Source organism: Taudactylus pleione, unplaced genomic scaffold (genome assembly GCF_031769625.1).
Source record: "Taudactylus pleione unplaced genomic scaffold, aTauple2 ptg000155l, whole genome shotgun sequence".
Taxonomy (NCBI): Eukaryota; Metazoa; Chordata; class Amphibia; order Anura; family Myobatrachidae; genus Taudactylus; species Taudactylus pleione.
In genome coordinates this window covers 10,665,366-10,692,748 of record NW_028284557.1, presented here as the reverse complement: position 1 = coordinate 10,692,748, position 27,383 = coordinate 10,665,366, and the positions used below count along the sequence as shown (strand labels likewise).

The 27,383-nt window shown below is 43.1% G+C and overlaps 1 protein-coding gene across 2 annotated transcripts in view; it reads left to right on the top strand.

The window, feature by feature from the left end:
- The first annotated feature begins 1,859 nt into the window (after nucleotides 1–1,859).
- The window catches only part of LOC148521801 (keratin, type I cytoskeletal 12-like), a 37,758-nt gene continuing 12,234 nt past the window's right edge, over nucleotides 1,860–27,383 (top strand). For both annotated transcript variants that reach the window (XM_088474751.1, XM_088474750.1), the window contains exons 1-3: nucleotides 1,860–2,207; nucleotides 18,916–18,998; nucleotides 20,188–20,344. In XM_088474751.1, coding sequence (XP_088330877.1) covers nucleotides 1,860–2,207; nucleotides 18,916–18,998; nucleotides 20,188–20,344 — 588 coding nt within the window. The remainder of the gene's footprint in view (nucleotides 2,208–18,915; nucleotides 18,999–20,187; nucleotides 20,345–27,383) is intronic.

The window sequence follows — 27,383 nt, the reverse complement described above, 5'->3', positions numbered from 1 at the left end:
TCAATGTGTAATCACCCCTCACCAGGTGATACACATGAAGGAGTGTAATTAGTGAGGATTACAATCCCGTAAAGTAAGCTAGTCAATTGCAATATAGGATTAAGAATGTTCCATTTAGCTAGTCAGCAGCAACATAGGATTTGTAGTGTCCCGGTATATGATCCCAGCTATCTTCCCAAAAGACACTGGGGTATTGCTGGTCTGGTGTTTACCTTGTTCCGGCTGCGACTATTGCTCCAAGCAGATTGTCAGATAACAGGTGTAAATCCCCACAGGTTATTCGTCTTGCTCGGGCTGCAGTTACTTGGCTCCGGACAGCAATAATATGAGAGACACTGTCTCATCCAGTCAACTTGCAGCACAGTATGTACTCACTTAGATGGTGTAGAAGGAATTAAGGTTGAATAAGATTCCAATGATAAGTGCCAAGTGGAAGGTATACAGCAGTGGTAGCTGTCCTTTACGCGTTTCTCCGTCTGGATAAAATGACGGTTTCCTCAGAAGGTAAGTTTCAACCGTGCTCATAGAGATGCTCTTAAATACCACTCCTAACCAATCATAATAAAAATTGGTAATCATGAATAAAAAACATATGTGCTCATTAGTAAAACAATACTTTAAATGGGACAGGGATAAGCATTCTTGTTTGTCAGTCCCAATTAAGCATAAATACATAGACTACATATTCATAAATATATAAAAGTTAAAAAATTGGGACAGAATTACCGCAGCTGTAGGCAATGCTGCGCATGCGCAGCTTTTACGGATGTAACAGCGCATGCGCAGCACTGATTACAGCTGCAGTAAGTTAGAACAGGCAGGGAAAAGTATCTATTTTTCAAAAAGCTGTCATCACAAAAATTACAGCTTTGTGGAATAGATACTTATGGGGAGGAGGAATGATGAATTCCTCTGGTAATTAGGTAGAACTCCATGCGAGTTCTAAACCTAATTATCTCCAGAGAATTTTATGTGTTAATGAATAGGCCCCTATTTTACATGACTATGAAATTCCGCTGTACATTGCAAGTAAATTAGTATATCATCTAAGTATATGATGATAACTGGTCCAAGATGTCTCAACACATTCATTGAAATACATGGTATAACCAAATATTAAAAATCTTCATATCTAGTAAAGAAAGTAATTTTCCATTGGTCACCAGAGCGTATTCTGACCACATTATATGCACCTCTCAATTTAACGCACTGAAATATCTTAGCCCCTCTGTGGCATTCACACAGTTGATAATAGTTGCATTGAGGGCGAAGAAGTAACCATTCCCAATCATTCCTGTCCTGCTAGTTCTCACAGGCTGAGAAAAGCAACATGTTTTCTAAGGCTTAATTGTAATGCATAATGCATGTGCAAAAATACAGGTGAGGCTCATGGCAAATGTAATCAGAGCACAATAATAGCCTATTATTCTCTAAAACTTGTGGTCCAGAGTCAACATGACATATCCCCAGGGAACAATGAATAAAACTAACTTTGTTTCACTACCTTCCTTCTGGTGAACCAGTTTAACTCCTTGGGAGGTTAAATGAAGATATTAGATATTCCTCCGGCCACTGGCATTCCAGGAATGCCTGTGACCTCCAGCAGGCATTCTCAGCCTGGCCAAAGTAAAGCTATTATCTGAATAATCACCCACTGCAGTCCTGCCAATCCCTTAATGCAAACTAAGTCAATTAAGTAGCAGGTAAACGATTATATTGAGCCCAAGGTGAGAGAAATTTGAGCTGGCAGACATGGTTTACTTGCTGAGCCAATAACATTCTGTTAAAGTTAAGCAATAAGACTTCCTTATGTTGTGTTACTATGGGAGCAGTATAATCACACTGCAGTACTAATCATTATGCTCTACAGTAGCAGGTCTGCAAACCTAACCTCTGCTGCATCTTTTTATCCATTATCACCCATAATGTCTTTTAGTCAACTGCATGCAAGAACAAGCAAGTTCCAAGATACTGGACACAGACCAACCCATGAAATGAAAACGGTTAATGGCTACATCTATTGTCCAAGTCAGAAGGAAATCCTGATGAATTTGAATGATCGCCTAGCTGCTTATCTTGAAAGAGTGAAGACCCTGGAAGAGTCTAACAAACAACTAGAGCTGAAGATCAAAGAGCTGTCTGAGAAATGGACGGGAGGCTGTGACAACAGACACTATTATAAGAACATTGCTGAACTTCAAAGTCAGGTGAGATCATTTCTTTATTTTTAGTCATGAGTTAGCAATCCAAAAAAAAAAAACAATTCACGGATTCTGTGATTTTTTTTCCATGATTGAAAGATTCTCCAATCCATTATGCACCCATACATTACAGATAGTTTTCAGTGATTTGCAGATCATTTTAGCCAATCACAGATCTGCCAATCTTGAAAGGCTCGTCAGTTTATTAGTAGGGATGAGCTCCGAACATAGGGGATCCGAGTCCACCCCGAACGCTGTTCCGGTGTTCACCGCCTGACTCTGATCCCCCTTCGAGGCCGAGCCGCAGCCTCCTGACATCGTATCCTCACGAGAGAATCCGACGTCAGGGCTTCACAAGTGTAGGGCAGAATGCAGTTAGAGTGGTCTGCCCTACACTGTAACAAACACACTGCCACACTGGCGGGAGTGTGTTTGAGATAGTAGCCAATGAGAGTCAGACAGACTCTCATTGGCTGCTGCATAAAAGGAGTGAGCTGGCAGGAGCTCAGTCATGAGCTCTGTCTTCCAGCTCCACCCGCTGCGGGTGCAGAGAGGAGCGGATGGCCGCGATCATGGCAGGAAGGGGGATTCAGGTAAGTTTTTTTTTTCTTCTTTGTGTGTGTTTGTGTAAGAGGGCGCTACTGGGGGCACTTCATGGGATGGGGGGATGGCGGCTGCTACCGAGGGCACTACTAATGGGGGCATACAGTACTACTGGGGGCACTTCTAATGAGGGCATGCTACTGGGGGTATACAATTAGGGGCACTTCAAGTTTTAATGGGGGCACTAGGCATGGGGGCATACTACTGGGGGCATACTACAAGGGGCACTGCTAATGGGGGCATACAGTACTAGGGGCACTTCAAGTTTTAATGGGGGCATACTACTTGGGGCACTACACATGGGGCATACTACTGGGGGCATAGTACAAGGGGCACTAATAATGGGGGCATACAGTACTACTGGGGGCATTTCTAATGAGGGCATGCTACTGGGGGCATACTACTAGGGACGCTACTCCTGGGGGCATACTACTAGGTGCACTTCAAGTTCTAATGGGGGCATACTACTGGGGGCACTACAAATGTGACTTTGCTGGCTGTACCCTACTGGGTGGGTGGGAGGGCCCATACACCATACCATCTTGCACTAGGTTTCATTTCTGTCACTGCTGTGTGGCAATGTTTCAAAGATGTGCTTTAAACTGTGGTGTCTGTGCCACTGCACAGCTGCTCTGACGCTTATTAACCAGCCAGGTCACTGCAACCTTTGGCCAATAATGGTGAAAACAATATTATAAGCTGTGAGGTGGTCTAAATTGACTTTAAATGACTGGAAATTAATGTTATTGAGGTTAATAAAACTCTAGGAAGAAAAAATCGCCCATTTTGTGTGATTTCACCTTTTTTTGTAAATTTTTGTAAAAAATCCAAATCCAAAGCCAGTCACTTCAGTTTGGCAAATCCAAATCCAAAGTCGGACAACAAATTAGAACCAAATCCGGCAAAAATGGTCCGGGCGCACATCCCTATTTATTAGTAATGGTTAGCAAATCAGATAATCATTACCATACACTAATGCTGGTTACACACTGACAGATACATTGGCCGATCAATTGATCAGCCAATATATCTGCTGCCCGTCGGCCAGTGAATGTCGGCATTCACCGACATATCGCATTGGCAGTTCTGCACAGCCGATGGACAGATATGTCTGCAGACATATCTGTCCATCGGCAAGTGTGTACGGGCGGTCTGCAGACCGCCCGTACACACCCGCCCCCCCGCCCACCGGGACATGCCCCTGACACGCCCTCCTGACCTCCGGGACCCGCAGCCACACACAGATGATGACTGTTTAGTGTGTATGAACGACCATCATCTGCAGATCACCCGATCTGCAGATATATCTATATAGTGTGTACCCAACTTAATAATCTACTGTCCCGATTGATCACTGAATTTCAACATGTTGGACAACCTAATTTAGCGATTCCGATCACTTTTTTTTAATCAGAACCCCATACATTGACGATTTTTTTTTTTTTTTTTGGACAATCATCTGCAAAATGCCAATTTATCTCAATTAAGCACAGATGTTTGGGTGCCTTAAGTACAGTACCAGAGATTTAAAATGGACCTGTTATCTGCATGTAAAACTACTCGTACATGATTTTCAGGTGCTCATGTAGAGTTTGATGTTAGTCTTATATTAGCTGCTAAATGCTTTTTCATTACTGTATCTTACACTTACAACTCTATACCAATAAAGAGGAAGGCACGTGGAGAGAAGGGGCAGGCTAGCTTAACCCAAGTACAACACATACATCTTATTTACCATGTAGGAATAGAATATGCAGTTTATACACCTGTCACTGACTGTCAGGAGGAGTATATATTGCTGCTGCTTCTCCCTGGTGCAAGATCTGTGATAATGGTGATAATTATTGGCATGGACATTGCTAACATAAGTTAAATAAATAAACAATTAACAATATTTAAACATAAGAAATACAAAAATAGTTCCAGCAGCTAGTCATCAGCTACATAGGGAAACCAAAATGCAAACACCAATACTAGCACTAGGTTATGCCAGCCAAGGTTGGTGCTAATATATCAGGGAAACCCCATAACATGTGGACCCCAGCAACAGCGGTGTAGCCAGGTTTTGAAGTGAGGAGGAGCAAAGAGTAAAATAGGCACCAGAATGGCATCATAGTGGGTATGTCCCATGCCTCCAGAGCCATTTAATTGCTGCACACAGTGGAGGCACCTTCTTTTAATGAGCCTACATCATCCCCTTAATCCAGCTCTGGATACACCATTCACACAATTCTTACAGAAGACTCTCACGTATGCAAACACATTGAAAAGTAAGAGCAGACCCACTCCTCGATATAGAGGTAGCCGGTATAATTTGCAACCTCTAAGAGAATCCAGTATCTCCTTAGAGGTAAAATGAACAATAATGTGGTTACACTTGAGAGTAGGTAAACCAGGGAGAAGATATAGATGGCCGGTCCATCATCAGGGGCCAGATGTAAGTTGCTGCAGTGGATAAGTAAGTACTGGAGCATTTCACTATTGTTCTGGTGTGGGGACCACTGCTTTGAAAAGCAGCTGTTCTCACGATCAGTAACACTGCTACAAAAGTAGCATCATTACTTACCCCTCTGTAGTCGGCCAACTGTGCGTGTGTATCCTGAGTCACGCCTGTTCGTAGCTGACGGTCATGATGTGCGGAGGGATCCCTCTTTGCAACCCCAGAACTCCTTCCCATAGCACCCGCATCATTAGCAACAAGAGCAGTCTCCTGATACGGCCCATGATCACATGATCTAGTATAATATTTATTTATATAGCGCACACATATTCCACAGCGCTTTACAGAGAATATTTGGCCAATCACATCAGTCCCTGCTCCAGTGGAGCTTACAATCTATATTACCTATCACAGACACACACATACACACTAGGGTTAATTTTGTTGGGAGCCAATTAACCTACCAGTATATTTTTGGAGTGTGGGAGGAAACCGAAGTACCCAGAGGAAACCCACGCAAGCACAAGGAGAATATACAAACTCTGCACAGTTAGGTCTGTAGTGGGAATAGAACCACGACTTCAGTGCTATGAGGCAGTAATGCTAACCATTACACCGTCTGTGCTGTATATATAATATACCAAGACTACATATACCCACAACAATGGTAATGTCAAAAACCCATGTAAACATAGTGCCCGATCACATGACGTCATTGTCATGTTATAATGGCATTGAATATGATAACCGATTTGAAGGGTTTTTAAGATTGTCAACGAATACTATCTGTGTTGTATCTAAAGTGTTTGAATCCTTGAGTTTTAATTGTTATGTATGAACCCACCCATTTTCTTCCAGATTAATTGATTTGTTGTAATGAGAGGGGGGGGGGGGGTATTTTTATGTGTTTATGTGGAAGATCATCACATTGCCTCTGCAGAAGCTGTGCAAAGACAGAGGAACGCGTTGACTAAATTACACCAGCACTGGAATTCACCTATTATTGATTCTTTCACCGGTGACACGTCTCTTACAAAATGTTTCAGACTGGATCAAATTTGGCTTATTACAACAGACCTCAATGGACTCTTTTGGATAAGCGGTAACTATGTCTGTGATTCATTAATGACTGCAAAATAACTATTACTCACTGTATGCAGTGAAGGAGCAAGTGATTTAAATTCAGCATTTATCTGGTGAACTACAATAATTCCACATTAGGATAAATTTTCGCTTTTTGATTTTTAGTAATATGTTTTAGGAATTGTTGCAATTTTAAATATATGTTATATAAATTCCTTTGTTTAGTACTTTAAAATATTAAATCTAGAGATGTGCGCCAGTCCATTTTTGCTAAGATCACATAATGTAAGCCTTTTTTTTGTTCCGAGAGTATTATTTACCTCAATAACCCTACTTTCCACTAATTTTCCTATCAATTTTGAACAGCTCACAGCTCACAATATTGTTTTGATCCAGTTTAGGCCAAAAGGTTGCACCGAACTAGCTGGCTGAGTAAGCTAAACAACAGCAGTGGGTGGCACAAACATGTGGCAGTTCAACTACAAATATGGCACATGGCTCATACTGTGTGGAGTCAAAGGGCTTATATATGCACGAGAAAGCGCAGCAAACAGTACAAACAATAAAAAAAAAAATTTATGGTCGCAGCTCTATTCCTGTGTGGACTGGAGCCACAGGGCTTATATATGCACATGTGCAAAACAAAGCACACCAAACAATACAAACAATACAATTATTTAGTTTCATTTTTTGATGTCACAGGCACAGCTCTATTCAACTATGTGTAGTCACAGGGCTTATATATGCACCTGAATGTCTTACTGATGGGGTCTGGACACAGCACAACCTATACAGCAGAGTACAGCACAGCACACAGCAGTGTGCAACCCCTCTACACTACACATTGACTAAGCAGCACAGCCACTTGTAAGTCTGGAGTCTGGACACAGCCTATACAGCAGAATACAGCACAGCAGCATGCACCCCTATATACACCTTAACTAAGCAGCAAAGCCTATACAGCAGAGTACAGCACAGCAGCATGCACTCCCTATTCATATACGCATTAACTAAACAGCATAGCCTATACCAATGGTTCCCAAACTTTTTTGGATCACAGCACACTAGACTAGCAGTATTGTTTTCATGGCATGCCTAAGCCGAAAGTTTGTTATTGAGAAATTCAGAAAAAAATGTAGTAAGTAGTAAAGTGAAGCAAATTGTGCTTACCTGTCATCCTTAGGTTTAGTTTTGTGATGGGGACAGGTTTAAGCTTCTGTTTGTCCACACATTTACATTACATTGACCACAAATAATTTTATTTGGTGCTTGACCACCAGCCTGAGGCACCCCTGCAAGTATCCAGATGCACCCCAGGGTGCCACGGCGCACAGTTTGGGAACCACTGGCCTATACAGCAGATTTAAGAACAGCATACAACAGCAGGCTTAAAAAAGAAATGGCTCTGAGTCCCGACCACAGCGCCTTATATATAGTATCCAAAACACATGAGAATATAACGCCACCAGGATGATATTTTGCCTCGAAGGGGAAACCGAGTCAGATGGGAAGATCCGAGCCACCGCTCAGATCTACTCGGATACCTGGGAATCCGAACCACTCATATCTATTTAAATCTATTATTTTTACTCTTATTCACACTGTTATCCCGTTGTTTTATATGTATTGTATATATATATATATATATATATATATATAGTGGCAAAGAGAGTTCTTTGCCATGTTCAGCTATAAAAAAACATGACTCCTGGAACAAAGAGGCTGGATACCTTTAAAACACAACTGCACCACATGGGTCTGTTTGGTGTGTGTGTGTGTGTGTGTGTGTGTGTGTGTGTGTGTGTGTGTGTGTGTGTGTGTGTGTGTGTGCATGATGCATAAAGATTGTGGGATTCAGGGGGAAGGTGCTCCTGATGCCGAACTAGTTGGCCAGGTGAGAGTGAGCTGCTAATGTTAGCTTAGTGTCAGGGAGCCATATGCGGGATGTAAAAGTGCTGATATAACATCTTGCACCAGTAAAAAGACATCTGAAAAAGGAAAACTGCTGTCAAGTGTGTTTCTATATATACAGTCAGGAGCATAAATATTGGGACATTGACAGAATTTTCATATTTTGGCCTCTATTCACCACCACAATGGCTTTGAAATGAAATAAACAAGATGTGTTTTAACTGCAGATTTTCAGATTTAATTTGAGGTAATTACATCCAAATCAGGTAAATGGTGTAGGAATTACAACGGTTTCTATATGTGCCTCCCACTTTTTAAGGGGCCAAAAGTAATGGGACTATCAACTCAAAATCTATTTCATGGACAGGTGTGGGCTATTCCCTCATTATTTCATTATCAATTAAGCAGGTAAAAGGTCTGGAGTTGATTCTAGGTGTGACATTTGCATTTGGAATCAGTTGCTGTCGACTCTCAATATGAGATCCAAAGAGCTGTCACTATCAGTGAAGCAAGCCATCATTAGGCTGAAAAATCAAAACAAATCCATCAGAGAGATAGCAAAAACATTAGGTGTGGGCAGATCAACTGTTTGGAACATTCTTAAAAAGAAAGAACGCACCGGAGAACTCAGCAACACCAAAAGACCCGGAAGACCACGGAAAACAACTGTGGTGGATGACAGAAGAATTATTTCCCTGGTGAAGAAAAACCCCTTCACAACAGTTGGCCAAATCAAGAACACTCTCCAGGAGGTAGGTGTATATGTGTCAAAGTCAACAATCAAGAGAAGACTTCACAAGAGTGAATATAGAGGGTTCACCACAAGATGTAAACCATTGGTGAGCCACAAAAGCAGGAAGACCAGATTAAAGTTTGCCAAACAACATCTAAAAAAGACATTACAGTTCTGGAACAACATCCTATGGGCAGATGAGACAAAGATCAACTTGTACCAGAGTGATGGGAAGAGAAGAGTATGGAGAAGCAAAGGAACTGCTCATGATCCAAAACATACCACCTCATCAGTGAAGCATGGTGGTGGTAGTGTCATGGCGTGGGCAAGTATGGCTGCCAATGGGACTGGTTCCCTTGTATTTATTGATGATGTGACTGCTGACAAAAGCAGCAGAATGAATTCTGAAGTGTTTCGGGCAATATTATATGCTCATATTCAGTCAAATGCTTCAGAATTCATTGGACGGCGCTTCACAGTGCAGATGGACAATGACCCGAAGCATACTGCAAAAGCAACCAAAGAGTTTTTTAAGGCTAAAAAGTGGAATGTTATGCAATGGCCAAGTCAATCCCCTGACCTGAATTCGATTGAGCATGCATTTCACTTGATGAAGACAAAACTGAAGGGAAAATGCCCCAAGAACAAGCAGGAACTGAAGACATTTGCAGTACAGGCCTGGCAGAGCATCACCAGGGATGAAACCCAGCATCTGGTGATGTCTATGCGGTCCAGACTTCAGACTGTAATTGCCTGCAAAGGATTTGCAACAAAGTATTAAAAAGTGAAAGTTAGATTTAGGATTGTTTAGTTTGTCCCATTACTTTTGGCCCCTTAAAAAGTGGGAGGCACATACAGAAACCATTGTAATTCCTACACCGTTCACCTGATTTGGATGTAATTACCTCAAATTAAATCTGAAAGTCTGCAGTTAAAGCACATCTTGTTTGTTTCATTTCAAAGCCATTGTGGTGGTGAATAGAGGCCAAAATATGAAAATTCTGTCAATGTCTCAATATTTATGCACCTGACTGTATATATATATATATATATATATATATATATATATGATTGAAAACATACCTCTGTTTATTGTTACTACTTGACGATGAAGATTACGTTGATTCTCGAAAGCAAACTGTGAAAACTGTTAGCTTTCAGAGTTTGCTGATCATTAGGTGGCCCTATCAGGTCCCTAAATATGAAGGGGCCCATTATATAAAACATGCAGAAACATGTAATGGGCCCATTAAGAATGATGAATAGGCACCATATACTTTTTACGATATTAAATGCCTGTCTTTGTGATGATAATAAAATATTTTCTAACCGTGTGATATTAAATTAAAAGGTAATTTATTATTCCAAAAAGACTTCATAAATAGCATTCCATTTTCTCTAGCATATGATGTGTTTCACGGGTTGCAACCCGCTTCATTAGATTGTACTTTAAATTATGGGTTTGGGCATGTGATGACTCTGCTTGGTCTTTGTGCCAAATTCAATGAGATCTGCTCATCCCAAAAATAAAGCTATCTGTAGCAGGCTTTGAAAAGGATGAAGTCTGTCATAAAACTTCCCAAGTATGTCCACAAGCTTTTCTGTGACAGGCAAGTCACATATATACACAAGCACACAGAATGGATCACACAATATAGTGTCCCCCTCCCTCTTACAGCACCTTACAGACTGGGTAGTAGTCACTCTGCAGCAGCTCCCCATTCTATGTCCCATGGAACACATTCACAAAATATCACTTTATGGAGACAGCTTGGCTTTAGTCTATCTTTTTCGACATTAATAAAAGGGTAATGAACAACAACATCCAGCAATGATCAGGCTCAATACTTTCCAATGGGATAAAAACCTTGAATACTATTTAGAAGATGCATATGATAGGCACATCATATGGGAGGGATAGTTCAATGCTTTTACCAAGGGTCAGAGTCAATTAAATTGATTTGAGAAGAAAGGGAAGTTGTAGAACTGTTTGGGTCTTTATTCTTCATAGAATGAAATATTTGCTGGTAAATGTAAATTCTAAGTTGATTTTAAAAAAGATGAAGTATGAGGGATTTTTTGTATTTTAAGTACACATACCTACTAACATATATGTTGATCAAAATATATGTTGATAGTAAATATATGTTGATAGTAAAGTAGAACAAAAATATTCACTTTAATTTATATTCAAATAATATACACAAATCATGTAACAAATGCCTGCATCATCCTGAGTTTAGCTGACGGTTTCACCTGTTGTTGCTACACAATCATGCTTATTGCTTTTCATTATTATTAAATTTATCAGGGAGTTGTGATATTGTGATCCAAAAACCACGTTCTGATGAAATCAGTAATGATGAAACGCATCAGAAGTGATTGAGAAGCAGCACATGTGCAGTGGAACATTTCCAGAAAGAGGCTTGGACATAGAAAGATTTAATTTAGGTCTACTGCAGAATTTTGTGAACAGACAGTAAGGAAAATAAAAATATTTGTTAATGATAGAATCTTGTTTGCTTTATACAATATACAGTATGTTGTTTAATTATCTAATCATTTTAATGATTGTCCTGAAAATTCACAGCTTTGTTGCACTATATCAACATGTGATAATTTGGCTGATATCAGGGCAGGAGGAATATAATTAATGTTACATGTGACATAACATGAACTGCAGCCACTGTATGGCATATTGTGACCTAGGGCCACCACAATGTGGAATTATGTGAACTGGGACAATGTGTGGCATAATGTGACCAGTGTCGGACTGGGGCCTGAAGGGCCCACCAGGGGATTGCAAAAGTAGGGGCCCGCTGAAGTGGTGTAACCATCTGTCAAAGTGCGTGTACCCAGTGAACAGAGACCTGGCAATAATATGTGTAAATAGATAAAGGAGAAGTTAACTAGTGATATACTGAAAAAAAAACAGTGAAAGGGTTGTCCTGATTAATAAATAGACCCCACAGAGTGACATTAATAAAAAAATAATGTGTTTATAGATATGCCAATACAGCTTTGAACTTTATGAGGATGATATAAATGTAACTACTGAAAATAATCTAACTACTGGGACTGAGTATTAATCCCGTTTTGAATACATATTATTTTAGGATTATTATTTTTAGTTTAAATGTGTTTGACCATGGAGTTAATGAGGGCCATGGGGTCGATTCAGACCTGGACGCTAAGCTGCACTCTCTCGCAGCCGTCAGGGGCCGGGTATGCAAATTCCGCGATCGCACATCTGGTGTAAGGACAACCCCTATATGTATTAGAGAGCGACGGCAGAGTGATCGCATGCTGGTGTAATGACGCCCACTTTTCTTTCTTAGCACACGTCATCTCCAGGAAGTGTATGATTAATCAGTAACATCGAGAGCCATCAGAGCTGCACGCTGTGCTTGAGGTAGACCCTACCCCGCCGCAAGCACTGCGATCACTGCAGGCTGAAATACAACCAGGTGACGCGTACAATGACGCCCCCATGCTAATTATGGACGCCCATTGAACTCCGTTTTGACGCCCAGACATGCCTGCGTTCGCAGCACCACTCTCCTGTTCACAAGCACCTTCCCCTGTTACCACCCACAAACGGCACTATCTGTCACTCAAAGTAGCGCTCAGTCTGTGTACAACGAGCGCACGATTCACGATCGCAATGACTGGCTTGCGCACGCGCACTGTGACGCATATGCATGCGCAGAAGGGCGACAATCGCCCATAGCGAGAGTTGAGGCTTAGTGTACGGGTCTGAATCCGGCCCTATATTCCATAAGATACTTTTTTCAAGCAATTACAGGAATGAACAGAAACAACAAAGTGCAAATACACAGGGCAAAAAGAATCCACAAGGATGTAGGCACAGACACCATGATAGATGGCACAAGAAAACCCAGTAGACGGAACCCCTGCAAAGACAGCATGTAGACTCCTCCACAAGCCACTATTATGCCATGAGACTCTTCTGCACAACACTATTATACCATCAGACACCTGAGGGTCATTCCATGGTAACTCACATTAGAGTCACATAGCAAACAATCAGCAACTCCAGTATACAGTCTTCCAAAGCAAGACCCGTCTCACTTTCTTAGCAAACAAAACCAACCTCACACAAACTCCATTAGCTCTTGACAGTCATGCACACACTCGCCACATCACCCTGCAACGTGAGTTACCATGGAATGACCCCTCTGCATGCAACTATTATGTCATCAGACTTCTCCTCCTACCACTATCATGCCATTGCACTTCTCCGTCTACCACTATCATGCCATCACACTTCTCTGCCTACCACTATTATGCCATCACACTTCTCCGCCTACAACTATTATGCCATCAGACTTCTCCGCCTACCGCTATCATACCATCAGACTTCTCCGCCTACCACTATCATGCCATCACACTTCTCTGCATACCACTATTATGCCATCAGACTTCTCCGCCTACAACTATTATGCCATCAGACTTCTCTGCCTACCACTATCATACCATCAGACTTCTCTGCCTACCACTATTATGCCATCAGACTTCTCCGCCTACCACTATTATGCCATCGGACTTCTCCGCCTACCACTATCATACCATCAGACTTCTCTGCCTACCACTATTATGCCATCAGACTTCTCCGCCTACCACTATTATGCCATCAGACTTCTCCGCCTACCACTATCATACCATCAGACTTCTCTGCCTACCACTATTATGCCATCAGACTTCTCCGCCTACCACTATTATGCCATCACACTTCTCTGCCTACCACTATTATGCCATCACACTTCTCCGCCTACAACTATTATGCCATCAGACTTCTCCGCCTACCGCTATCATACCATCAGACTTCTCTGCATACCACTATTATGCCATCAGACTTCTCCGCCTACCACTATCATGCCATCAGACTTCTCCACATTCAGTAACACAGATTAGAATAAAGATTATTAATTTCACACACATTCTCAACTGTTATGCTGGGTACAAACTAGACAATTTGTTGTCCGATCCGGACAGTGTGTACCTGCTATGTCGCTACTGCGCATTGTCAGCGACATTGCCCGTTGTACCTGCATGCAGGTCCGACAGGCGATATCGTCAGTGGAGGCTATGTTGCCGAATGCATTATGGCCCCCAACGTAACGCCGTCACTGCCAGCATTGGCAAATGTGCTTGCCGATGCCAGCATCTCCGCCAGGTCCCACCACAAACGACATTGTGCTAGGTACACATCATTTAGTGTGTACTCAGCTTTACAATATTGCCCTAGCAGGAAAACTTCTATTCTGCCCAGGCTGCCCAAGCCAGGGGCAGCCGTATCCATGTCTGTGTCTTTTGCCACAGTTGTTTCTGGCACTGTATGCAAAATACAAAAGGCACTCTAAAGCCCTTACATGGTGGACATACATGTGCAAGGACTGAGGTGCACACTTTCAGGGTCCATAAACGCTGCAATACGTTGCGTCTTTAGATGCACCATTGTCGCACCATCGAACTTGCACCAGAACCATTGCAGATGCTGATTATCATTCTGAATCTAGCCTACTATGTGATTGGTTCTGTGTCAATGAATGCAACCACTAACAATGGCATGCCTGCAACACTATCATAACACACAAACTCTACATGCTTCTATTTAGCCACCCACATCTTACCTCCCAGTCACCACCCAGAAATGCCACACACATTTCTGCTACCGTGTATCTAAATTCATACTGTGGCTCTGCACAAGAAAAATCAGGACACATTTGTGGTGCGGCTCAGGTGCATGTTCAAACAAAATTAATTTCTCCACTGCATCTGATATTGCCATTATATACGACTCAGAATCAGGCCCTTAGTGTGGTATAGTACCGTAGTTCAGGATGGCCGTCTCCAAGTGCTGGATGTACTAAAGTGCAAAATGCAGTAAGCCCTGAAAATGCAATTTTCGGGGGTTTTAGCGCATTTTCCATATGTACAAAGCTCTGGAATGCATCGTCCTGGTGGGTAACGTCATCGTCAGGTGGTGTTATTCAATAGAAACCTATGGACGACAGAAGGACTTTTGGATGTTAAATCCAGAAGTTCCTCTATCCCAGGGGCATCGCAAAGGACAGCTTTAATTGGGAGAGCTGTCCTTTGCGATATTCTAAGTACATACCACTGTACCCAACCGTGGTATGTACCTGATAACCGGCGGGATGTACCGCATTGCGGATACGCTGCTTAGTACATCCCGCTCTAACTATAGAGAAGGTATGTGCCACTGGGAAGGGGCAGCTGTCAAGTCTGACTGACAACCTAAGCAGGGGGCCCCAGGTCTGCCAGCAGAAGTTGTGAGGACCAGTACACATTACACTGACAGGGCCCCCTGCTATTTGCTCGCCAACTCCTTGGCCCAGACGTGGTCACTCCACTGCCCATGCAACCCACCCCCATCCAAAAAAAGCTATTTCATAAAATGTACTCACATACAGTATGTCTGTATACACACATATATATATATATATATTATATCAAACAAAAGATACATTTGCGCAAACCAATGCCAATAAATATATAAAACCGTCCAGCACCATTTTCTCTATAAAGTGCCACTCTCTTCTATATATATATATATATAGTTTAGAGCAAAATAGAGAAGGGGCGCTCCATAGTGCAATGAACGTTTTTATTCAATGAAAAAGGTATCACTAAAACAATGCAATGTTATAGATCTGCTTGTACTTTTACAATAACTGTGGGCTGGTTACCATGTGATATTGTAACATATTCCACCAGGCAAACACTGACCACCGTCCAAGGAACCTCCCGGGCTCACACACCCCGCCATATTATTCACCTTGATAAAGGGGTGACACTACCCCAAAACATCGCTGCTATCCCATATAATGGATTAAATAGATTCTACTTGTTTTAAAGAGACTCCCGGAGTGCTGCTGTTTCTTCACCCATGATTTATATATATATATATATATATATATATATATATATATATAATGAATTTAAACACACACAATGATATGATGAAAATGAGGGTTACCTTTTCAGAGTGAAATGACATGTATTGTGCATGGAAATCTCCCCTCTTCCCAGTTACCAAGGCAGCATTTCTACTCTCCTTTAACATCAGCAGCAGCTCCCTGTTGGCTGGCGGGGGCGGAGCTTAGTCTCTGCACGAGGAAGTGGACAGTGAGAGAGGGAAGGGGAAAGTTCACTGGTGCACTGCATGGGGCTGCTGTTGCCTGCAGGCACAGTAAGGGACTGACTGTCATACTCCGACAGTGATATACTCGGAAAGTGAGTGACCCAGGGCCAGACCATGCATAGCAGCATGCCCCCACCCCCCGCTCGCGACCCGCTAAGCGCCGCCCCCTCACGGAAAGGGGCGTGGCCACAACACCCCGGGGGCCCACCGGAGAATTACCCGATTCCCCGGCAGCCCAGTCCAAGCCTGAATGTGACCTGTGGGCACTGTCTGACATAATTTGAATAAAGTACACTGTGTGGCTTAATATGAACTGTGGGCGCTGTGTGGAATAATGTGAACAAATACATATTGAAAATTATACATATACAAATGGAGTAATACACCAGCGCTGTCTAAACAAAAACACAGGAAAACATACAGGTTTTGTATAGCTGGGATATGTAATTTTCCCAATTCGTGTTCTCCACAGGCTTTCAATTCACTGCTGTGTTCAGATTAATCTGGATAGAGGAACTCACCAAGTAAAAACCATAGCGGTCCTTGAAAGGTTTCTTTTGTTAACTTTTTCTTCCTTTCTTATAACGATTCTCCCCACAAACATAGAGCATATGGAATGGGACTCACCTATACACCCCTTGTCACATTCACATAAAGGTATCTTTATGGTGGGATGGTCTCCAATTTATTTCACCTCCGTCTCCAAAGAAGAAAAGATAAGCTTCTCCAAAAACATTAATTTATTCCATAAAAAGCATAAAACATGGATTACCATATGCAAACTCAAAACAGAAGGATGAGGCTATTACAGGCATACAGATCTCCTTATATAAACCCGAGAGTCAAGGTAATCTCAGCCAGATGGAAACAATTAGCCGGATGACATCAATTCTCTTCTGTTAAGGTATAATAGAGGTCCACCACGCTCTATGCATTTCAGATCACACGGTCCTTCCTCAGGATGTGGCTAAGACCCAACAGGAAATTATATTTATACCATTTCTCTATTCAGGTGATTAACATATATTACACCTTATTATCCATTAGATGCAAACATCTAATTTCCATACCCCTTCATTCAGATACCCCGATATTGCTATATGTATAAGACATCCTAAAACTTAATAATGTATACCTAAAACATGATATAAATGATAAAAATAGGCTAAATTAGCTACACAGAAAATTACAATCCCCATAAAATCATGGAGCCACGAATATCCTTTCCGGAAAACAATTCGTATAATAGTCCGTATAATTCTCTACGAGGTCCACTCCGAGGTTTAGATCCAATCCCCTCATAATTTAATATTAGTGCTGATGAGTGGATCTATACTTAAAGTCCGGACAACACCGCTGCCTCTTATAAACGGTTCCATCCACACATAAGATCCTCCGTATCAAAGCTGAGCGCACCATAGTATACTTCCAACTTCTACTCGTCATGAGAACCAGAAGTTGCTGATAGGTGGAACGCACAAGACGGAAGAGTAGAGGGATGGAACGCACAACTCCGAAAGTTGTATACGGCTCAATAGATACATTCGGGTAACAATAGGGGTTAAGCTCCATATTCATCATAGATGTACATATAAAAGAAAAAAGGAATACACATTAATAATCTTAATATTACTATTCTTTAAAAGGTAGTATACCAGACCACTAGCTTCTCACTTATTATATGCCATTTGTATGAATACTCGTTCATAAGTTCTATTCCATCAGGAACCACTTCACTTCAAAATCCGCATTCAAACCTCTAGGGGATAGAGTTTTTAACTTATAAATATTTTTCATCTCTGCTTTCGCCAGCCTCACATCCCTATTATCTACACGTCAATTTGGATGTATAACCTGTATCCCACAAAAGGCAGTTAAATGAGAGATATCACATGAATGCTTCTCTTTGAAGTGCAATGACACATTATGTGTGATCATGCCCTTCTTAATGTTCCGGGCATGCTCAGATAATCTTTCTTTTAGCGTGCGTGTGGTCTTCCCGATGTACTGGAATCCGCAAGAGCATTCTAATAAATAAATGCAATACTTAATATTACACGTGATAACATCTCATACATGTTGAAAATTGTAAGTTTGTACTGGATTTAAAAGTCATATAAACAATTCTGAGAACTAATGAAGAGATTCATAAGCAACGGAATTAATAAAGTGAATAGTAAAAGAACATGGGAGAGGTCTTGAGTCTAAATGGTTCATCATTAGTTAACAAATAATAAATATTCTAGTAAAGGGACCCGGCATATGCTGGTTGAACTCAGTGTCCACCAGCTGGTTGACACCCCCCCTCTCTAATCACTGCTTCACCCCCTGCTCTGTTTTGCCCACTCTTTGTATGCTGCTTTATCCCGCTCCATCCCCTGCTTTGTCCTGCACTGCGCTCACTCTGTTTGCCCACCCAATGTGTATTGCTCATCCCATGCGCCATCCTCCCACTCTGCTCCTTCCCATCCCCATACTTACAGCATTCTTGCTCTACTCTCCTAGCTCCTGCTAGGCTTGGGTCTGTCCTATCTCCGTAGCAGCGGGAGCAGTTGAGGTGCGTGTCCCCTGGCTCCCACTGTGCATTCATGTTGGAGACGGAACAGACCTTAGTAGATTAATATATAAATAATAAATAAGTTAAGTGATGGGGTATTTGTAGAAGTGTGGTATTACCAAGAAAAATACGTTTGTGAAGAGTTTAATTAACAATCTGTTCCAGAAGTTTAAAAAGTCTCTTGTTTCTATTTTGAAGATACACAGGGCAAAGGTTGTAAACTCAGAGCTATGGCTGAACATGGAGAATACAAAAACAGCAGCAGAAGACCTTAAAGCAAAGTGAGTGTTCAAAGTCTTCACATTACTTTTTACCATAGGGATCAATTACATAGTTGGCATGGCATTCCGTATGACCAGCCTTGCAGCACCAGCTTAGAATAGAAACACGTGAATAGAATAGATGACAAAATGAAACTGTGGCACAATGATGATTAGTCCATTTAGGACCCTATTCAATTAGAAGCGAAAAGCCGAGATCTGCGAAAAAGTATCGCCGATTGCTACTTTTCGCCTGTCAGAAAAGTATCGCCGTATTCAATTCCATCCGCTTTTCGAGTACGTGGAAACTCAATGCAATGTAATAAGCGAAAAAGATTAGTCTCTGAATAGGTGGAGAAAAGAAGTGCAACATTTTGGTTTGGGGGTGCAAAGGTGGGGAAACCACTCAGAACTCTTGGGACAGCCCCCAATGGACAACTGCGTCAAAAAATTCCCCAAAAACCTGTAAGACACCCCAAAAAAGTACTTTGAATTTGGGGGCGAAAAAGTGCAAAGTGGGGGGACAAGTTCGCAAACTAGCGAAATAAGGTTCTGGGGGTGCTCTAAGAAGGGGTCAAGTGCTTTGGGGATTGCAGGTGCTTTTATGATGGAGGAATTTCATTTTATTTAAAAGTTCACTTTAGCGACATAAAAAGATGCTAGCACCCATTTTCAGGTTCCCCAAATGTGCCAGGACTACTTATTTTCACCAAAAAATACTGCTTTATGCCATTCTTCACCACTTGTGCAAAAACGCTAATTAGTGGCAATTGTGCGAACTTAAATACCCCAAACAGTTTTAATCGGGAACTACTACATACATCCCCAATGTTTCTGCATTTTTTGGGGGGTTCAGGCTGATTTCCCATATTCCTACACCACTTTTCACCTGTTCTGACTTTGTGTGTCGCCCTTTTCGGGTCTTTTGCAACTGAATACGGCGAATAGCGGGGGCCTGCACGATAAGTTTCCGCGCTAAACTACGCGATGTAGGCGAAAAGTCCAGCATGCAAAAGTTTATCGCGGGTGTGAAACCAATTGAATACCGCCCTTAGTTGTTTAAAAATAATGGCAACAGCAAATTGAAGTATTAACTATTGATTATTGAGCACTGTGTCAATGTTTTGAAAGTGGCATATCGGACATGATCAATAAATGTCCTCAGCAAGGTTTACAAGCTTTTTCAAAAGTTTATTTTTAAATCACCCAGGTATGAATCTGAACTAGCCCTGCGTCACACAATAGCTGCTGATGTGAAGAGGCTAAAGGATAGCAGCAGTGATCTGGATATGGAGAAACGTTGTCTGGAAGTGGAGTTGCAGATCTTAGGTGATGAGCTTGAGAATCTCAAAAGAGACCTTGAAGAGGTACAGTAATGAGTCAGTATCAGAGGACATGTGTCCTACTGTAGTTCACCAAGGACCAGGGCCGTAGAAAGTCGGGCTGGGCCCGGGTAAAGGGGGCGTGGCCTAATTGCGGGAGGCGTGGCCATGCCCCCTTGAAAAAAAAATATAATTTTTTCAGCGCCGCGCAGGGGGGCACTGTAAGCCCCCCAACCCAGCATTAAGCAGAGGGGGGGCGCGATCAGTGTAATCGCTTTCCCCCACAACCATAGGAGACTGCTCCTGCTGCTGCAGCAGCCGCGAGCAGTCTCACACAGCAGCCCAGCACAAGTTGTGTGCTGAGCTGCTGTGAAGGAGGGGGGGCGACGTCTTACCCGGGCCCCGCCGGGCCCCTCTAGCAATCCCGGGCCCGGGTAAACTGTACCCGCTCCCCCCATCTCGGCGCCCATGCCAAGGACAATACTGCTTTACTGCCAGTCCAACTCTTAAACTCAGAATGTTTTTATCCTTAAGCTTCAGAAGGGTTTTTAGTTAAAGATATTGGTACTATGGAAAAAAGTTACTGGTACTCACCTAAGCCAACCTGTCTCCATAAAGATTTGGTGGGCAGGTTAGTGTCTCCCTGGTCTATTAAAATGCTGTAATGGACTAGTCTGCTGACATGTTCAAAGAAGGAGTGTTACAATATACTGACTATGGTGGTAGAAGAAGAAGAAAACAAGTGCTGTTGCTCAATAACATTAAATACCATTGAGTACATCACGAAAAAGTGAAGGCTTCAGCATTAGTTAAACTTGTATACTGTACATGGAACAACAATAGACACAGAGGGGGTGACTCAAATGTTGCGTGGGAGGTGGATAAATAATGAGCAGCCAGTTTTGCAATTCAATTGTTTTGGGCACTCATTAATTATCGTCTTCTTCGTGCCCTGTTAGACCGGGTTAAGCCGTGTAAAATGGCTAAACCCATCTAAAGTTCTGTGGAGAAAAAGGGGAAAAAGAGCGAGCACCTGATAGTGTAGTAGTTTAGATAACCAATCAAAATTACTTTAGACTCCAATATATATGCGTACACTGTATACGCTTGTTATGTAAGCGTATCATATAACAACTTGCGGTGAACACCAGACTCCAAATCTAGACATTTTTCTCCTGTAACTCCTCTGTCCCGGACTCAATATACACCACATTCACAATATTCTGGCTCCTTAGTAATGCAGAGGATTTGCTACCATAGTGTAGTAAATATCAACTTAGATTTGTTAATAAAATGCACATTAAAATTAACACAAGATAAAAAAGAAGGTGCTTATCTTATAAAGTTCTCTGTGGCTGGTCTCCCAGGGCAGGTTTCCAGGGGTTCAGGGTGTCAATAAAGGTAAGTGGAAGTGAGGCTGTGGCCCAACGCATTTCACCTTAATGAAGGCTTCCTCAGGGGTAATATCTAAATATCTAAAGTTCTGGTTAGGGCGCCCTAACTGCAGTTAGCATGCCTTAACCATGGGTTTCTCACACATTTCTGCTCGCATCCTCCTGAGAGTGTGAGCAGAAATGTCTGTACCGGCGCCTATTGCGCTCAGATGGAGCAACTATTGAAATGCTCTGTCAGGCACTCTAAAAAAGTAGCCGCTGGCAAAACAATTGAATCGCCCCCAGAAAGTATATTCCAATATTCAGCCCCTTCATGAGTACAGCCAATCTATCATACAATATGCCAGGCAGAATCATTGTGTCTTGCAATGCAGAGGGCAAGGTTCTAAATGTTCCCCTGGCATATTTCCACTCTGGCAATGTGAAATAGAAAGAATATAATATGTAATAAGGATAAAATATGGGGATGTGGTTAAGATACCGACGCCCGGAATGCCGCCTGTCAGAATCCAGATGCTGGAAGCTCAACTAGGAACTAAAGACAGGCATCTAAATCCCGATGCCTATCTTTAGCCCCACACCAAAATCCCGACGCCTGGTATCCTGAATGAGGGTAAGATGGGGCTTTCTAGCAGTTAGCAGTGGGGAGGGCGGGGAGGATTAGGTTTAGGCACCCGCGGGGGGGGGACTTAGGGTTAGGCACCCCCCAAGGAGGGTTAGGGTTAGGCTAGGGGAAGGGGGGTTTAGGGTTAGGCATCACTGGGGGGAGGTTAGGGTTAGGCACCCACCGGGAGGGTTAGGATTAGGGTGCGGGAAGGGGGGGGTTAGGGTTAGGTACCACTTACCGACCCTAGTTGGGATCTTCACTGTTCGGGCTTCAGGCGTTGGTATTTGCTCTGCCAGGAATAGATCCGGTGGCATTTCATAACGATTGCAAAAATATGATAGATAGACAGAGAGAGAGCGAGAGAGAGAGAGAGAGAGAGAGAGAGAGAGATACATTTTAAATAACCTTACTGTATCTCCAGGCATCTGCATTATCCTGGGACTACCAACATTTCTATTCCTCCACAAATAATATAATAGTACATGGCGCACTTTCTTACGATCACACTATTATATTTATGCTATGACTCTGTATAAGTGCATTTAATTATAGATGAACAACATGGGGCTGATTCTGAATCAGAGTTCCTTTGCCGCAGTTGCATCTGCATCATTATGCTAATGTCGCTATAAAGTCCTTCCCTGGTGGAGATCTGTGCATCCGAATGCGCAATGTGAGATGCCCATTGTCAGCATCCATAGACATGGATGGACATTGAGTGAATAATTTATTTGATCTAATCATAATATATAGGGGGTTATTTCAATATGTTCATTATTAGGAAATTCCTAGTGCGGCAGACATTTTCCCTCTCTCTTTGTGCACGATTGAAACTTGCTGCAGCCCTATGGCAGGAGCAGGTTTTCCATGTGGCCTCTTATGTGAGCAGTTCAGCGCCATTGTACACAACCGATTTTCCCGGCATGTTCACAACACACCTCCGACACTTCCATAACACGCAACACCTACAATCATCTTTTTAGCCATCCCCGTTACCTCCCAGTCACTGTCTAGGAATGCCCCTCACGTGTCTACTACCTTACGTCCAAATCTGATCTGTACAGAATCGGGATGCATACTGTATGCATCGTAACTGCAACAAAAAACATTGCTCCACTGCAACTGATATGGCTGCTGCGTCTGACTCAGAACCTGCGCCAATGTGTTTTTTGATTATTACTATTTTTATTGAATATATTTATTTTATATACTCAGACTTTGCGTGATGTTTTAACTATAAAAATCATAACCTTTAATGTAATGCAATCAAAAGCTTATCTTGCTCATATCACAGGTTAAACTCTGCATTGTGTGAGTTGTGTGAAGTACAGTAGTGATAGCAGATTACGGGGCCCATTTATCATTCAATATTTGAGGTAAAATCCCTGAAAGCACCTGTTTTCGGGGTTTACCTCAAATACTAAGTATCCCCCGGATGTATGAAGGAGGGACCGCAGCAGGTATCTCTGATACCTGCTGCGGTCCCTCCGTTGCCACTGGCAAACGCCTACCCCATAGGTTTCAATTCGCATTCCCGATATTGGCCCCAGCAGCTAACGCCATCTGAAGATAGCGTTAGCCGCTGTAGTCTATGGCAACTTACCGCATATCAGCCAGCTGAGGGCTCTCACGGAACCCTCCGCCGGCAATGAGAGCCACTCATGTGCAGTCCGCGGGACTGCGCATGCGCGGCAGTCCCGACTGCCCTACGGAGAGATCACAGGGATGGGCTCCTTTTTCGAAACCTGTCTCCCTGCATGTCCCAGATAATACATCCAGCCGATAGGATCGCATTTTTCAATGCGATCAGGGGCGTTACTGGCATGCCCTGATCGCATTGCAAAAGCGATACTTGATAAATGGGGCTCTGAGTTGTAAAACTATCCCACCCACAATTGTGAGTTCTCCTCTATAGTAAGTTGCCTTTAGGAACCCTTTAACAAACTGTAAGATCTGTGTTTCTGTGGCTTTGACACCTGGTAAGTATAAATTATTAACTGCATTTGAACTAGGGGTGTGCACCGGCCACTTTTCGTGTTTTGGTTTTGGATCTGGATCTTTCTTCGTGTTTTGGATCTGGATTGGTTTTGCCAAAACCACCCTTCCGTGTTTTGGGTTCTTGGTTTTGTGTTTTGGATCTGGATTTTTTCTTAAAAAATAAAAAAAAACGCTAAAATCACATAAAATGGGCCTTTTTTGTTCCTACGCTATTAATAACCCCAATAACATTAATTTCCACTCATTTCCACTCTATTCTGAACACCTCACACCTCACAATATTGTTTTTAGGCCAAAAGGTTGCACCGAGGTAGCTGGATGACTACGCTAAGCGACACAAGTGGGCGGCACAAACACGTGGCCTATCTAGGAGTGGCACTGCAGTGGCAGACAGGAAGCCAATCACCGTTATGGTGCCCATTTGCATGTAGCACGAACCCGGGAGATCCGTGCTACATGCATCTGTGTGATTGGCACAGAGCAATGACAGGTCCGTGAGACCCGTCTGTGCTGCTGTGGTAAAAAAAAAAAAAAAAACCTGTGTAAAAAAAGAAAAAAAATGGCGTGCACCCCCCCAAAAAAGAGCAACCAGCCCCGGGCATTAGTAACCCAGTGCTGGGTGTGCTTAAATACAGGGGACAAATGACGTAGGGGTCCCCTGTACTTAAGCACAACCAGCACCGGGCTAGTCAGAACCAGTGCTGGTTGCCAAAATACGGGGGACAAACGACGTAGGGGTCCCCCGTATTCTGCGCAACCAGCTCTGGGCTCTGATCCGGTCCTGGTTCTGGAAATACAGGGGAAAAAAATTAGTAGGGTTCCCCTGTATGTTCCAGAACCAGCACTGGACTTTTTCTAGCGGGGGGCTGATGCCACAGCCAGGGGAGCCCTTTCACCGGGCCCCTCAGCCGCAGCATCAGCCCTGACCGCTAGTCAGCCCAGGCCGGGGATCCCTGGAGAGCTGGGGACCCCCCCAATAAAGGGGTCGCCCTCTCCAGGGCACCCCAGGCCCAGGCTGATAGCCCGGGGCTATCCCCGCCACCCCTGGTGGCGGTGGGTGGCGGGTTGATTGTGTGGTGTGGTGTAAATAAAGAATATCAAACATTGTCCCAGCTAGCCTGCCCCGCATGCTGGTACTTGGAGAACCACAAGTACCAGCATGCAGGGCATTAAGGGCCCACTAGTACCTGTAGTTCACACACATGTACACATACTCACCTATGTAACCTGTAGCATCGGTCCACTTGTCCGGTAAAGTATCCATAGGGGACCTGTGAAAAAAAAAACATACTCACCATCTCCTATGCGAGGTTCTGTCCTCTTCGTTCCAAAGTAGGCATCCCCAGACTTGGCAAAAAAAAAAAACGAAAACGCGATCCACAAACCTAGAATGAGAGCTTAGCGGCGGGGTATCACCATGGAAACCCCGCTGCTAAGCGTTCATTGGCTGAGAAAGGTCATCTCCCGTCTCTCAGCCAATGAACGGCTCCCTCCATTGTAGTCAATAACCTGCTCTGTGTCACTGTCAGTCACACAGATGCATGTAGCACGGATCTCACGAGTCCGTGCTACATGCAAATGAGCACCATAATGCTGATTGGTTGAGAGCCGTGACAGACGGCTCTGTCAGCCAATCAGCACTTTGCCCATTAAAGGCAAAGGCATTTTTTTTAAAATGGCCGCTCGAGGCAAAACCTCGAGATCCGACAGCAGATCTCGAGGTTTTGCCTCGGGAGAGGGATCCGGGGCAGACAGGGAGATCCGAGCTTGGGCTCGGATCGCCCCGGATCCCCGAAGTTCGGGTGGGTTCGGTTCTCAGGGAACCGAACCCGCTCATCCCTAATTTGAACTACAGCAAACAGTTTTTTAATATTTAATACTCAGCCCCCTAAAAAAGGTCAACAGATTTGGCTGTATTACAAAGGCAACTTCCACAGTGATTTTATTGCAAAACAGTTTTCAAACTCATGCATTATTTGTCTACAGATATTTTTTTTCTGAAAAATACTGCTTGCATCATTAGTCACCCTCTGTGCTGTGGGAGCCCCAAGTTTACATATATTAAAGATATTTCACTAACAATTGGCTTTCAGTTAGCTTCTACCAGTGACACCCCAATTCCAAAATATTTATCTTTCTGTGAATCTGAATTAAAGCTGTTAAAAAAAGATCAAAAAACAATCTAAGAAAAGATAATGTTATATACCTGCACAAAAATAGAAAAGGCTTGTAAGCTGCATCATACCAACCAGGCATTGCCTTGACAAAACTCAGAATCAGAGCAAGAAGGAGACCTGTGAGGGAAGCCAAAGAGGGGCCAACTATTGCTTTGAAGGAGCTACACAGTTCAGTGGCTGAGACTAGAGTGAAGGTGCAGAACTCAACCATATCAAGAGCTCTGCAGCCATCTTGCCTGTATTGCAGGGTGGCTGGAAAAAAATCCAATACTGAAGAAAAGCGGGATGCAGTCATAATCCCAACCACTGGGATACTGGCATTCAGAATGCCGATGCTGGAATCTTGAAATTTATCAGAATACAGGCGCCGACATCCCGACTGCCGGTATCCTGAAGGTGTACTGGGGTTAGGGGGAGGATTAGGGTTAGGCACTAGGGGTGGGTTAGGTTTAGGCCACGGGGGAGAGGTTAGGGTTGAGCTGTGGGGAAGGAGGGTTAGGTTTAGGCACTAGGGTGGAGGTAAGGTTTAGGCTGTGGGAAGGGAGGGTTATGGTTAGGGGAAGGGTTAGGGGTTAGGTTAGTCTTACTTACCTGGAGGCATTGGATTGTAACCTGTCGTGTTGCCAGTATCAGGATTCTGACCGCCGGGATCCCAAGCACCGGCATTCCGTACCCATCCCAAGAAAAACATGTCTGGAGAATGCTAGAAAACATCAGTGACCCAGCTAAAACCTGTGATAAGGTTTTGTGGACCCAATTTAAAATGCTATGTGTTGCACAGACCTAAGGCTGCCCATTCCTCAGCAAACACCATCCCAACCTTGAAGTATGGCGGTTGCAGCATCATGTTGTGGGGATGCTTTTCCCTAATGGGGACTGGGCATCTTGTTAAAATTGAATGACTGATA